We start from the raw sequence: 14,848 nt of genomic DNA, 5'->3' as shown, positions 1-14,848 counted from the left end.
TTTAGTAATAGGATGTGCAATCCAGGTTCCCCCCTTTTTCCACTATATTTGTGTATATATTGTACACTGGAAGGCAAGGCTTCCTTCCTCTGGATTGGCACTCCTCCCATTCACCCTCAGGTGTTTTAATTAGCTGGGTTCCTGCATTTCAGATCACACATTGATAAGGCCCTATTTAGAGGTAAGTCCTGTATAAATTTATAGAATGTGATAGTATTAGGGATGTTAGGGACCCATGTGATGAAGTCACCTGGCCGCGGTACATGGGCCCGCATATTTGCGCAAATGTGTGCTAAGAACTTCAATTATACTCCATGTTAATTGTGAGGGTTTATTTAAATTATTTTTATTATCGGTGTTCTTAGTGCTAAGAGTGTGCATCTGCATCTCTCTTCCCCCAGCATAGTATTAGAAGCCTCAGCATGATAGCACCTCTTGATATCTTTAGTAATAGGATGTGCAATCCAGGTTCCCCCCTTTTTCCACTATATTTGTGTATATATTGTACACTGGAAGGCAAGGCTTCCTTCCTCTGGATTGGCACTCCTCCCATTCACCCTCAGGTGTTTTAATTAGCTGGGTTCCTGCATTTCAGATCACACATTGATAAGGCCCTATTTAGAGGTAAGTCCTGTATAAATTTATAGAATGTGATAGTATTAGGGATGTTAGGGACCCATGTGATGAAGTCACCTGGCCGCGGTACATGGGCCCGCATATTTGCGCAAATGTGTGCTAAGAACTTCAATTATACTCCATGTTAATTGTGAGGGTTTATTTAAATTATTTTTATTATCGGTGTTCTTAGTGCTAAGAGTGTGCATCTGCATCTCTCTTCCCCCAGCATAGTATTAGAAGCCTCAGCATGATAGCACCTCTTGATATCTTTAGTAATAGGATGTGCAATCCAGGTTCCCCCCTTTTTCCACTATATTTGTGTATATATTGTACACTGGAAGGCAAGGCTTCCTTCCTCTGGATTGGCACTCCTCCCATTCACCCTCAGGTGTTTTAATTAGCTGGGTTCCTGCATTTCAGATCACACATTGATAAGGCCCTATTTAGAGGTAAGTCCTGTATAAATTTATAGAATGTGATAGTATTAGGGATGTTAGGGACCCATGTGATGAAGTCACCTGGCCGCGGTACATGGGCCCGCATATTTGCGCAAATGTGTGCTAAGAACTTCAATTATACTCCATGTTAATTGTAAGGGTTTATTTAAATTATTTTTATTATCGGTGTTCTTAGTGCTAAGAGTGTGCATCTGCATCTCTCTTCCCCCAGCATAGTATTAGAAGCCTCAGCATGATAGCACCTCTTGATATCTTTAGTAATAGGATGTGCAATCCAGGTTCCCCCCTTTTTCCACTATATTTGTGTATATATTGTACACTGGAAGGCAAGGCTTCCTTCCTCTGGATTGGCACTCCTCCCATTCACCCTCAGGTGTTTTAATTAGCTGGGTTCCTGCATTTCAGATCACACATTGATAAGGCCCTATTTAGAGGTAAGTCCTGTATAAATTTATAGAATGTGATAGTATTAGGGATGTTAGGGACCCATGTGATGAAGTCACCTGGCCGCGGTACATGGGCCCGCATATTTGCGCAAATGTGTGCTAAGAACTTCAATTATACTCCATGTTAATTGTGAGGGTTTATTTAAATTATTTTTATTATCGGTGTTCTTAGTGCTAAGAGTGTGCATCTGCATCTCTCTTCCCCCAGCATAGTATTAGAAGCCTCAGCATGATAGCACCTCTTGATATCTTTAGTAATAGGATGTGCAATCCAGGTTCCCCCCTTTTTCCACTATATTTGTGTATATATTGTACACTGGAAGGCAAGGCTTCCTTCCTCTGGATTGGCACTCCTCCCATTCACCCTCAGGTGTTTTAATTAGCTGGGTTCCTGCATTTCAGATCACACATTGATAAGGCCCTATTTAGAGGTAAGTCCTGTATAAATTTATAGAATGTGATAGTATTAGGGATGTTAGGGACCCATGTGATGAAGTCACCTGGCCGCGGTACATGGGCCCGCATATTTGCGCAAATGTGTGCTAAGAACTTCAATTATACTCCATGTTAATTGTGAGGGTTTATTTAAATTATTTTTATTATCGGTGTTCTTAGTGCTAAGAGTGTGCATCTGCATCTCTCTTCCCCCAGCATAGTATTAGAAGCCTCAGCATGATAGCACCTCTTGATATCTTTAGTAATAGGATGTGCAATCCAGGTTCCCCCCTTTTTCCACTATATTTGTGTATATATTGTACACTGGAAGGCAAGGCTTCCTTCCTCTGGATTGGCACTCCTCCCATTCACCCTCAGGTGTTTTAATTAGCTGGGTTCCTGCATTTCAGATCACACATTGATAAGGCCCTATTTAGAGGTAAGTCCTGTATAAATTTATAGAATGTGATAGTATTAGGGATGTTAGGGACCCATGTGATGAAGTCACCTGGCCGCGGTACATGGGCCCGCATATTTGCGCAAATGTGTGCTAAGAACTTCAATTATACTCCATGTTAATTGTGAGGGTTTATTTAAATTATTTTTATTATCGGTGTTCTTAGTGCTAAGAGTGTGCATCTGCATCTCTCTTCCCCCAGCATAGTATTAGAAGCCTCAGCATGATAGCACCTCTTGATATCTTTAGTAATAGGATGTGCAATCCAGGTTCCCCCCTTTTTCCACTATATTTGTGTATATATTGTACACTGGAAGGCAAGGCTTCCTTCCTCTGGATTGGCACTCCTCCCATTCACCCTCAGGTGTTTTAATTAGCTGGGTTCCTGCATTTCAGATCACACATTGATAAGGCCCTATTTAGAGGTAAGTCCTGTATAAATTTATAGAATGTGATAGTATTAGGGATGTTAGGGACCCATGTGATGAAGTCACCTGGCCGCGGTACATGGGCCCGCATATTTGCGCAAATGTGTGCTAAGAACTTCAATTATACTCCATGTTAATTGTGAGGGTTTATTTAAATTATTTTTATTATCGGTGTTCTTAGTGCTAAGAGTGTGCATCTGCATCTCTCTTCCCCCAGCATAGTATTAGAAGCCTCAGCATGATAGCACCTCTTGATATCTTTAGTAATAGGATGTGCAATCCAGGTTCCCCCCTTTTTCCACTATATTTGTGTATATATTGTACACTGGAAGGCAAGGCTTCCTTCCTCTGGATTGGCACTCCTCCCATTCACCCTCAGGTGTTTTAATTAGCTGGGTTCCTGCATTTCAGATCACACATTGATAAGGCCCTATTTAGAGGTAAGTCCTGTATAAATTTATAGAATGTGATAGTATTAGGGATGTTAGGGACCCATGTGATGAAGTCACCTGGCCGCGGTACATGGGCCCGCATATTTGCGCAAATGTGTGCTAAGAACTTCAATTATACTCCATGTTAATTGTGAGGGTTTATTTAAATTATTTTTATTATCGGTGTTCTTAGTGCTAAGAGTGTGCATCTGCATCTCTCTTCCCCCAGCATAGTATTAGAAGCCTCAGCATGATAGCACCTCTTGATATCTTTAGTAATAGGATGTGCAATCCAGGTTCCCCCCTTTTTCCACTATATTTGTGTATATATTGTACACTGGAAGGCAAGGCTTCCTTCCTCTGGATTGGCACTCCTCCCATTCACCCTCAGGTGTTTTAATTAGCTGGGTTCCTGCATTTCAGATCACACATTGATAAGGCCCTATTTAGAGGTAAGTCCTGTATAAATTTATAGAATGTGATAGTATTAGGGATGTTAGGGACCCATGTGATGAAGTCACCTGGCCGCGGTACATGGGCCCGCATATTTGCGCAAATGTGTGCTAAGAACTTCAATTATACTCCATGTTAATTGTGAGGGTTTATTTAAATTATTTTTATTATCGGTGTTCTTAGTGCTAAGAGTGTGCATCTGCATCTCTCTTCCCCCAGCATAGTATTAGAAGCCTCAGCATGATAGCACCTCTTGATATCTTTAGTAATAGGATGTGCAATCCAGGTTCCCCCCTTTTTCCACTATATTTGTGTATATATTGTACACTGGAAGGCAAGGCTTCCTTCCTCTGGATTGGCACTCCTCCCATTCACCCTCAGGTGTTTTAATTAGCTGGGTTCCTGCATTTCAGATCACACATTGATAAGGCCCTATTTAGAGGTAAGTCCTGTATAAATTTATAGAATGTGATAGTATTAGGGATGTTAGGGACCCATGTGATGAAGTCACCTGGCCGCGGTACATGGGCCCGCATATTTGCGCAAATGTGTGCTAAGAACTTCAATTATACTCCATGTTAATTGTGAGGGTTTATTTAAATTATTTTTATTATCGGTGTTCTTAGTGCTAAGAGTGTGCATCTGCATCTCTCTTCCCCCAGCATAGTATTAGAAGCCTCAGCATGATAGCACCTCTTGATATCTTTAGTAATAGGATGTGCAATCCAGGTTCCCCCCTTTTTCCACTATATTTGTGTATATATTGTACACTGGAAGGCAAGGCTTCCTTCCTCTGGATTGGCACTCCTCCCATTCACCCACAGGTGTTTTAATTAGCTGGGTTCCTGCATTTCAGATCACACATTGATAAGGCCCTATTTAGAGGTAAGTCCTGTATAAATTTATAGAATGTGATAGTATTAGGGATGTTAGGGACCCATGTGATGAAGTCACCTGGCCGCGGTACATGGGCCCGCATATTTGCGCAAATGTGTGCTAAGAACTTCAATTATACTCCATGTTAATTGTGAGGGTTTATTTAAATTATTTTTATTATCGGTGTTCTTAGTGCTAAGAGTGTGCATCTGCATCTCTCTTCCCCCAGCATAGTATTAGAAGCCTCAGCATGATAGCACCTCTTGATATCTTTAGTAATAGGATGTGCAATCCAGGTTCCCCCCTTTTTCCACTATATTTGTGTATATATTGTACACTGGAAGGCAAGGCTTCCTTCCTCTGGATTGGCACTCCTCCCATTCACCCTCAGGTGTTTTAATTAGCTGGGTTCCTGCATTTCAGATCACACATTGATAAGGCCCTATTTAGAGGTAAGTCCTGTATAAATGTATAGAATGTGATAGTATTAGGGATGTTAGGGACCCATGTGATGAAGTCACCTGGCCGCGGTACATGGGCCCGCATATTTGCGCAAATGTGTGCTAAGAACTTCAATTATACTCCATGTTAATTGTGAGGGTTTATTTAAATTATTTTTATTATCGGTGTTCTTAGTGCTAAGAGTGTGCATCTGCATCTCTCTTCCCCCAGCATAGTATTAGAAGCCTCAGCATGATAGCACCTCTTGATATCTTTAGTAATAGGATGTGCAATCCAGGTTCCCCCCTTTTTCCACTATATTTGTGTATATATTGTACACTGGAAGGCAAGGCTTCCTTCCTCTGGATTGGCACTCCTCCCATTCACCCTCAGGTGTTTTAATTAGCTGGGTTCCTGCATTTCAGATCACACATTGATAAGGCCCTATTTAGAGGTAAGTCCTGTATAAATTTATAGAATGTGATAGTATTAGGGATGTTAGGGACCCATGTGATGAAGTCACCTGGCCGCGGTACATGGGCCCGCATATTTGCGCAAATGTGTGCTAAGAACTTCAATTATACTCCATGTTAATTGTGAGGGTTTATTTAAATTATTTTTATTATCGGTGTTCTTAGTGCTAAGAGTGTGCATCTGCATCTCTCTTCCCCCAGCATAGTATTAGAAGCCTCAGCATGATAGCACCTCTTGATATCTTTAGTAATAGGATGTGCAATCCAGGTTCCCCCCTTTTTCCAATTCTCATTGCTCCAGACTGGCCAAGGAGGGCCTGGTCTCCAGATCTTCAGGAGTTAATACTGGAAGATCCTCTGCCTCTTCCTCTTCACGGGGACCTGCTTCAGCAGGGGCCGTTAGTTTATCAGGATTTACCGCGGCTGCGTTTGATGGCATAGCTGTTGAGCGCCAGATCCTAGCCCGTAAGGGTATTCCCAATGAAGTCATTCCCACACTTATTCTGGCCAGGAAAGGGGTAACGTCCAAACATTACCATCGTATTTGGAGAAAATATGTATCTTGGTGTGAATCCAAGAAGTCTCCTACGGTGGAGTTTCAATTAGGACTTCTACTCCTATTTCTACAGGCAGGTGTGGATGCTGGATTGAGATTAGGATCTATCAAGGTTCAGATTTTGGCCTTGTCAGTTTTCTTTCAGAAACAATTGGCTTCTCTTCCTGAGGCCCAGACCTTCGTGAAAGGAGTTCTGTGCATCCAACCTCCCTTTGTGCCTCCTGCGGCGCCATGGGATCTTAATGTGGTGTTGCAGTTCCTTAAATCGAACTGGTTTGAGCCTCTACAAGAGGTAGAGTTGAAGTTTCTCACTTGGAAAGTGTTCATGCTGTTGGCCTTGGCCTCAGGCAGACGAGTGTCTGATTTAGGAGCTCTGTCACACAAGAGTCCTTACTTAATATTTCATGAAGATAGGGCTGACACGTCAGCACTTTCTTCCGAAGGTTGTGTCTTATTTTCATATCAACCAACCTGTGGTGGTGCCAGTGGCTTCTGACATCTCAGCCGTCTCAAAATCCTTGGATGTCGTCAGAGCGTTGAGGATTTATGTTGCAAGAACGGCTAGGATAAGGAAAACATAATCTTTGTTTGTCCTCTATGACCCCAACAAGATTGGGGGTCCTGCTTCTAAGCAGACTATTGCGCGCTGGATCAGGGGTACCATTCAGCACACTCATTCCACGGCAGGATTGCCGTTACCAACTTCGGTAAAAGCCCACTCTACAGGAAAAGTGGGTTCGTCCTGGGCGGCTGCCCGGGGTGTCTGCCGAGCTGCTACTTGGTCAGTTGCAAACACGTTTGCTAAGTTTTATAAGTTTGACACCTTGGCTGCTGACGACCTAAGGTTTGGTCAGTCAGTTCTGCAGGAACATTAGCACTTTCCCGCCCGTACTGGGAGCTTTGGTACATCCCCATGGTAGTAAAATGGACCCCAGCATCCTCTAAGACGTAAGAGAAAATAGGATTTTAATTACCTGCCGGTAAATACTTTACTCGTAGTCCGTAGAGGATGCTGGGCGCCCGCCCAGTGCTCATTTTTGCTGCTGATTACGTTTATCTTTTTGGACATTTTTTCATGTGTTCAGTTGTTAACAGCTGTTGCTGTTGCGTTATGCATGCTGGTTGGCATGACTTATGTTGAAGGCCATGTTAGTCGACATGTTGATTATGGATGGTGTGAGCTGGTATGAATCTCGCCACAAGTTTAATAGTAATTCCTCTCTCGAGAATGTCCGTCTCCTCGGGCACAGTTCCTATACTGAGGTCTGGAGGAGGGGCATAGAGGGAGGAGCCAGTTCACACTGTTGAAAAGTCTTAAAGTGCCGAAGGCTCCTGTGGAACCGTCTATACCCCATGGTACTAAAATGGACTCCAGCATCCTCTACAGACTACGAGAAAAGGATTTACCGTCAGGTAATTAAAATCCTATTATTACAACCATGAGACCGGATGTCCAAGTAAAAATTTCCTGTTGCCTAGTGACAGATAGACAAGATCACGGATCATATCCTCCTGCTCTCATTGGGCATGTAGGTAAATGCAGTTAGAAGATGACCACAGAACATCTCTATGAACCTTCAGCTTCATCCGCACTACCATACCCCAGTCATGATGGAAGTTATCCAACCAGTTGGGTCAAGCAGCAGGACAAACTAGTCTTATCCATTTTGGACGCTATGTGCCTAATTCAGAGTTGTATAATTGCAGCCACTTTTCATGCTCAGAACTAAATGCTAATGTCAATCTGTATTCAGCGTTGGCTATCATAATCTTTTTGGGAAAGTAGTCTCCTTCACTATCAGCACACAATTGCACTAGCCCTATCACTGGTGCAAAAGATCAGTTTTAAATCAGAAGGATCTCTGCATATGCTCATCACTGAATAGTCTGTATTTCCATCTCCACACCCATGACACACCCTCAGAACACTGCCCCCCTATTACACCCACTCAGCAGTAAGTGGCGATAGGACTGAGACTGGCACGACTCTGAATCACCTGTAATTACTGTAAGTTGCGTATGCAGGCTATGACGCATGTGCAGTTTGGTAAAAATAATGAGGTCCATCTGCAGACAGACTTGTGTAGAATCAGGACCTATTTGTATGAACAAGTTCGATATTGGGCTTGCTGAAGATGTTTGCACTGAGCAGAAGGAACAGTCCATGGGGGTAATTCCAAGTTAATCGCAGCAGGATTTTTGATAGCAATTGGGCAAAACCATGTGCACTGCAGGGGAGGCAGATATAACATGTGCAGAGAGAGTTAGATTTGGGTGGGTTATATTGTTTCTGTGCAGGGTAAATACTGGCTGCTTTATTTTTACACTGCAAATTAGATTGCAGATTGAACACACCCCACCCAAATCTAACTCTCTCTGCACATGTTATATCTGCCTCCCCTGCACTGCACATGGGCCCTCATTCCGAGTTGATCGGTCGCAAGGCGAATTTAGCAGAGTTACACACGCTAAGCCGCCGCCTACTGGGAGTGAATCTTAGCTTTTTAAAATTGCGACCGATGTATTCGCAATATTGCGATTACTAACTACTTAGCAGTTTCAGAGTAGCTCCAGACTTACTCTGCCTGTGCGATCATTTCAGTGCTTGTCGTTCCTGGTTGACGTCACAAACACACCCAGCGTTCGCCCAGGCACTCCCACCGTTTCCCCGGCCACTCCTGCGTTTTTTCCGGAAACGGTAGCGTTTTCAGCCACACGCCCCTGAAACGCCGTGTTTCCGCCCAGTAACACCCATTTCCTGTCAATCACATTACGATCGCCGGAGCGAAGAAAAAGCCGTGAGTAAAAATACTTTCATCATAGTAAAGTTACTTGGCGCAGTCGCAGTGCGAACATTGCGCATGCGTACTAAGCGGATTTTCACTGCGATGCGATGAAAAATACCGAGCGAACAACTCTGAATGAGGGCCATGATTTTGCCCAATTGCTAACAAAAATCCTGCTGCGATCAACTTGGAATTACCCCCTGTGTGCGGCCAGCCAGCTTCAGCAAAGACAAAAAAGAAAATAACCAAGGTTGGTGCTCGGGCGCAGATTGGGCTGCTGTTCTAATGCTGCTGCTAAACGACAGGATTAGTCAATCCTGATACCAGAAGCCATAAAAAGCAATAAAGAAAAGATAGCAGCGCTGAATTCAATTGATACTAAATTGAGATGGATTAGTGAAAACAGGTAAAAACATTTATTAATATCACTAATAAAATAACAAATAAAAGTTTTATTAGTGATATTAATAAATGTTTTTACCTGTTTTCACTAATCCATCTCAATTTAGTATCAATTGAATTCAGCGCTGCTATCTTTTCTTTATTGCTTTTTATAGCTTCAGCAAAGAAATTGGGAAGGACCGGTGTAGTGATCATTTTGCAATATAACTCATCCAAAAAACATTGAGGGGGGAGATGTATCAAACCTTGGAGAGATAAAGTGGAGAAAGATACCAGCCAATCAGCATCTGTCATTTTACAGTCTGTGTTTGAAAAATGACAGAAGGTGACTAGTTGGTTCTTTATCTCTCTCCACTTTCTCTCTCTTTGCTATATTTCTCTCTGATTGCCAAGAATACCATGTCTCCATTATACAGTAGATACATGGCTAAGACTCACTTTCAAGAGTGGTGGGAGGGGGGAGTTGAGTACTTGTGTAGTCCTCTTCTGGACACGTGCAAGACAGAAGATGATGAATAATAGCCGGGCTGATTTGCTTGAAGTGCTCCTGAGAAACTGGAGAGCGGCTGTTACGCAGAAATATCTTCACAAGCTCGTATGCAGTAAAACAAGGCTGGCCCTAAAAATAGGAAAACATTTTCAAGCAATGTAGAAAGCTTCTTTTCCAAATGCAGACATCTTAGTAAAAGAGTTCCTCCTCTGGTGCCACACATATATTGATTTACAGTAATTCCCTTTTGCAGGTGTCAAATAATTGATTGAGCCCAATGAAATAATGAGAGGAGTTATTGAGGATTCGGAGCTATACACCCTGGGATCAACACCAACACAAGGACTATGGTTGTCTGGGCACAGGCATTAGCATAGGGCACACCAGTCGATCTCTCTTTATGAAGAGCTATATGTGTGCATAAAACAGGGTAATTATACATATTACACCGTCACCTGATTCCATCCTGCCGAGTGACCCTGGGGCTCAGGGACATAATTATGCCCGTCCTTTGGTTCTTCATCAGTTTCCATTGCAGGAACAGGTAACTGCTCATGGTTCGTTCCCGGGATTACAAGACTTCTCACCTTCCTCCTATGGTTGTGGTCTGTCTTGGTGCAGGTCATTACTAATTTAAGTCTTCCAATAAGTTCATCTATATCTACAAAAAATATCAGACATTAATGCTATTATTTTATCATCTTGATGCAGTGATCTAATTATCCTAATTTCATTTATGCATCTGTGTTTTTATTGTTACCAGCAGAGAGTGTAACTAATGAAGCCGTGCACTGCTGAAAAGAAAAGAAAGACCTCCCGTTTTATGGATTCATGGATTTGAGGGTAAGATAAATAACTAAACAAAAGTCAATCTAGGGACACATTCATCTCCAGAAATCTATGTTATCCCATAGTACTAACATAAATGCGCTCAAGAAGATCACAAATCAATGATATTGTAATAAATAGAGAATATGATTAATATGTTGAAATATCTGTCAGTTCCCAATTAACATATATATGTATAGCTATATTAAAATACAGAAATACTTCTAATATACATTGTTATGCTATTTATAGATGTACCAGCATCGTTTTGTGATAGTACCAGTATCTTTTTTTTCTAAATAAAGTTATAGCTTTGATATTAGTTACCAATTAATGGACATTTTAATAAGTATACATATGCTCTTTTAGGGTGTGGTATGCGTGACCGGCAGCGGAATACCAGCGGGGGGTGGTGAATGCAGCAAGCCCCTTGCGGGCTCACTGCACTCGCCACGCTGCGGGCTCGATGGTTACCTACGGTCGCCACAGGTTCTATTTCTACTCTATGGGTGTCGTGGACACCCACAAGTGGGAATAGTCCCTGTTGGTCGGCATGCCGACCGTCGGCATTGTGAGGGGGCGGGATGTAGGGGGAGGTTATGTGACCGTCAGTCTCCTGACCGCCGGTCACATAACTACATCCCCTCTTTTATACTATAATTAAATGATTGTGTTCCTGTAACTCTGTAATAATATTTACCCACTAGCATTGAAACTCTGATTTTGACTTGTGTTGTAAATGCAGTTACAATGCATTTCACCACCTTTAATTGACAAGCTGTGGCATTTGGGGGGTGGAGCAGGGATGTCACCTGACCCTCGTTTTGAAGACTTGATAGGTCCAAGGTCTATGTTGTCGGTTGCAGACTTCCTGGACCCCGGTGTCCAGATCCTAAGGCCAGCCTGACTAAGCTTCAGCTTACGCAGGCTGGCCGGTGCATAAAACACAACAGTGATCCGATTCAGCACTCGCTACTGCTAACAGGAAGCGTCTATCGCCTACAGATGCCTCCTGCTGCGTTTGATTTGTAATTGTATGGTATTGCAGCTGCGCAATTCCATACAAACATGAATCAGGCCCCTACTCAGTAGGGATTAATCGCATTGCACCTTGTAATTGGTTCACCACCATGTAGAGATTTAGGACCTAATTCAGAGATGGAGTCAGATTACACAGCAGCTGCTTCTTTGGACGCAACTGCTGTGTGTAAGTATACTAATGCTGCAGGAGGCGTCTTGTGTTAACAGATGCCTCCTGACGGCTTCTGTGATCTGCTGCTGTGTCCAAAGACACCGCATCGGATCTGCAAAAACATTGCCCATCTGAGTAACACTGAGGTTATGAAGGCTGATGGGTGTTTTCACTCTGCTAGGGCCATGAAAAATGCATTGGAAGATGCGGACCCTGGTCAAGAGTCAAGACATGCCTACAGAATGGGGATGACATGGCTCATTTTGTGGAACAGTCCCTATTGCTGCCCCCTCTCTGCCCCCTGACAATGCACATATACCATATTGCATATAATGTTTGTAACGCCATCAATAAAGAAAAATAATGGACATATTACTCATATGTTATTGAGATCTCATATTGCTTCTACCTTACATATCTCACCTCTAGCAAACAGCTCACTAGTTCTGTTTAAGGATTTGAAAATGGAATTGGTAAAGTAGTTTGCATTGGGCAATATCTCTCTTCTGAAACAAGTATGCTGAATGGATGATGTGAGAATCACTTCTGCGAGTCTAGGAAGCGTCAGTTCATCAATATTGTGCAACACGCCAAACATTCTCTCCAGAGAATGCAAATCTGTACACTTGGAACAAGGAAAAAGCATTATCTTAATTCATTTTCCAATGACTAGACATAGAACAGGCAGCAATGTACAGGTGTTTCTGTAGTTTTCAGTTTCATGAAACTTTCAAAAGTTTTCAAATATTTGCTAAATAATTATAGTCATTTGTCTCCTTGAAGTTTGAAAAATCACCATGTTTTATCAAAGGCATCATCTTAATAATTGTCTCATATATTTTCAAGTGGCAACCGACCAAAAAAACTGAAACTTCTTATTTTTTGGTCAAACATATATTGAATTTAGTTTTCAACTATTAATGCACATTTTTGCTCCCTCTCTATATTTATGAGTTGATTTGGGAATTACTTGTGAAAATGCTTCAACTAAAACAAGTTTCAGTTCTTTGCAATGCAGTTTATTTTGGTACAATATTTAGCTCGATTGTATTCTGCAAAGTTATATACAGTAATTCTGGCTCAGTTATTGTCCCTCAGTTTTTTTCATACAACATGATCACACATATTAAGATGTGGTCTATTTCTTTTTATCTAGAGCATCTGATTGCCCTAACTTATATTTGGGGTGGTCAATTGCTGCTTAAAAAAAATGGAGATCTATATATCACCCCCCCTTAAATCCTCCAATCTCACCCAGCTGTACCTGGTGACTGGGAGTGAAGGGGAATTCTAGTCACCCATTTGGATTATGCAAGATCAAGAAAGAAGAGTTTATTTTTTTATTAAATAAAGTGATAAATTAGGGATTTCGGAAATCATACATCTAACCTGTTAGAAAAGGAGCATGATTCTTTGTACATCCGTCCAGTGCCATTTCTAGGACCAGGCGAGCCGTATGATTGCATGAGGTGCCACGGCAACTGCATGTTACAGTATTCTGTCTGGAAAACTATTAAGAAACTCCCTCACAAAATGGCCACCACCTCATAAAAGACAGTTATTAAGGATGCTAGAAGAATTGGTGGCTATTTTGAGAAGGTCATTTACAATATTTTGAACTAGGGGCAGACGTGAATAGCCGACACCACCGGGACTGCAGAGACGGGCGGCGGCGGGGGCCAAGGGGTTCCCCTGATAACAAACAGAACCCCTTGACAACGAGCATGTACTGTGGTATACTGTATTACAGTAGTGGCATAATATGGGGACAGGGGCATGTGGGGGCATAATATGGTGTCAGGTGCATTATAGTGGGAGTATAATATGGTGACAAGGGGGCATACCTGTGTGCTTAATATGGTGACAGGGGCATTTCTTTGTGGGCATAATATGGTGTCAGAGGCATTACTGTGGTGGCTTAATATGGTGCAAGGGGCATTACTGTGTGGGGCATAATATGGAGTAAGGGACACTACGTTGGTGAAAAGTAGCATTTTCCTGCAAGGCCACACCCATTACAGAAAAGCCACGCCCATTACAGTGAGGTCACACCCCTTTTGGAGGCGCACACAAATTGTATTTTTTATATGTATATGTGGGGCACATTTTTTTAGCGTTCGCACTGGAAACTAAATTGTGTAGAAATGTCCCTGCATTCTTCCCCCATTAGAGTCACCAGCTGTGCAATGACCAGCCGGGGACTGGTTTCCCTATGGTAGAGGGCACCCGAGACGAATTGAGCATTCACTGTCTAATTATTCTTAATTGTAAACATTGCCCTGTACATTGTAGGTGAAAGATGCATCTGCAAAACTAAATCTTGACCTTTACCTTATCAAACATCAGTCCATGCATAGCTCATATTCTACACATGATTATCCAGTATGTTTTATAAACAAGGCATAATCTCACCCTTGGCCCATCAGATATTTGAAAATGATGCTTTGCCTTTAGTAAGAGATCCTCTAACTCATTAGCTGACAGATAATGACAGTCTTCGTCCTTGTGTAGGTTGAGTATACTGTTGCGGTAGAATAGGTAGTCCATGTTGAGAATACCAGTTTGTGAAGAGCAAAAGTCTTTTTTATTCAATATATAATACAACAGAATGACTGATACTTTCTGCAATGTATCATCATCTAATTTATTCCCAAGCTCTTTTCCGGCCATTGACAGAAGGGTATCAGCTTGAAGACACTAAAAAAATAATATAAAATATAAAATGAGGTGTTGTCCAGAATGAGGTAAAGAAAAGGTTTATTTAAGGAAAAGTTGAATTAAAGTTGTTACAGGGAATGATACAATGTAGAATTAACAATTAAGGAAACAAAAAACTTCACAGGGAATTTTTAAGGAATGGGGAAACCGGGGAATCAGATGCAGTAAGTTATCTGCGGCAGTCTCCTGACCGCCGGTCACATAACTACATCCCATCTGGGGTTATCACATTTTGCCAAATGCTAACTCTAGTCTGTTTTAAAGGGATCCGGCCAGCATATCGATCCCAACCTGTTTAAACATAGGGGTATATTCAATTGAAGTCAGATCCATTCCGACACTCATTTGTCGGAATGGATC

General features: G+C 42.1%; 1 protein-coding gene across 1 annotated transcript in view; it reads right to left on the bottom strand.

Moving 5' to 3' along the window:
• SLC39A12 (solute carrier family 39 member 12) overlaps positions 1-14,848 on the bottom strand; it is a 164,004-nt gene that overhangs the window by 124,006 nt on the left and 25,150 nt on the right. Inside the window, exons 2-5 of the mRNA XM_063921542.1 lie at positions 14,183-14,467; positions 12,194-12,395; positions 10,206-10,411; positions 9,699-9,879 (exon numbers count right to left, since the gene is read on the bottom strand). Of these exons, the coding sequence (XP_063777612.1) occupies positions 9,699-9,879; positions 10,206-10,411; positions 12,194-12,395; positions 14,183-14,467 (874 nt within the window). The remainder of the gene's footprint in view (positions 1-9,698; positions 9,880-10,205; positions 10,412-12,193; positions 12,396-14,182; positions 14,468-14,848) is intronic.

This window comes from Pseudophryne corroboree, chromosome 5 (assembly GCF_028390025.1).
Source record: "Pseudophryne corroboree isolate aPseCor3 chromosome 5, aPseCor3.hap2, whole genome shotgun sequence".
Taxonomy (NCBI): domain Eukaryota; kingdom Metazoa; phylum Chordata; class Amphibia; order Anura; family Myobatrachidae; genus Pseudophryne; species Pseudophryne corroboree.
The sequence above is the reverse complement of the archived record's forward strand: the minus strand, read 5'-3'. Positions and strand labels throughout refer to the sequence as shown.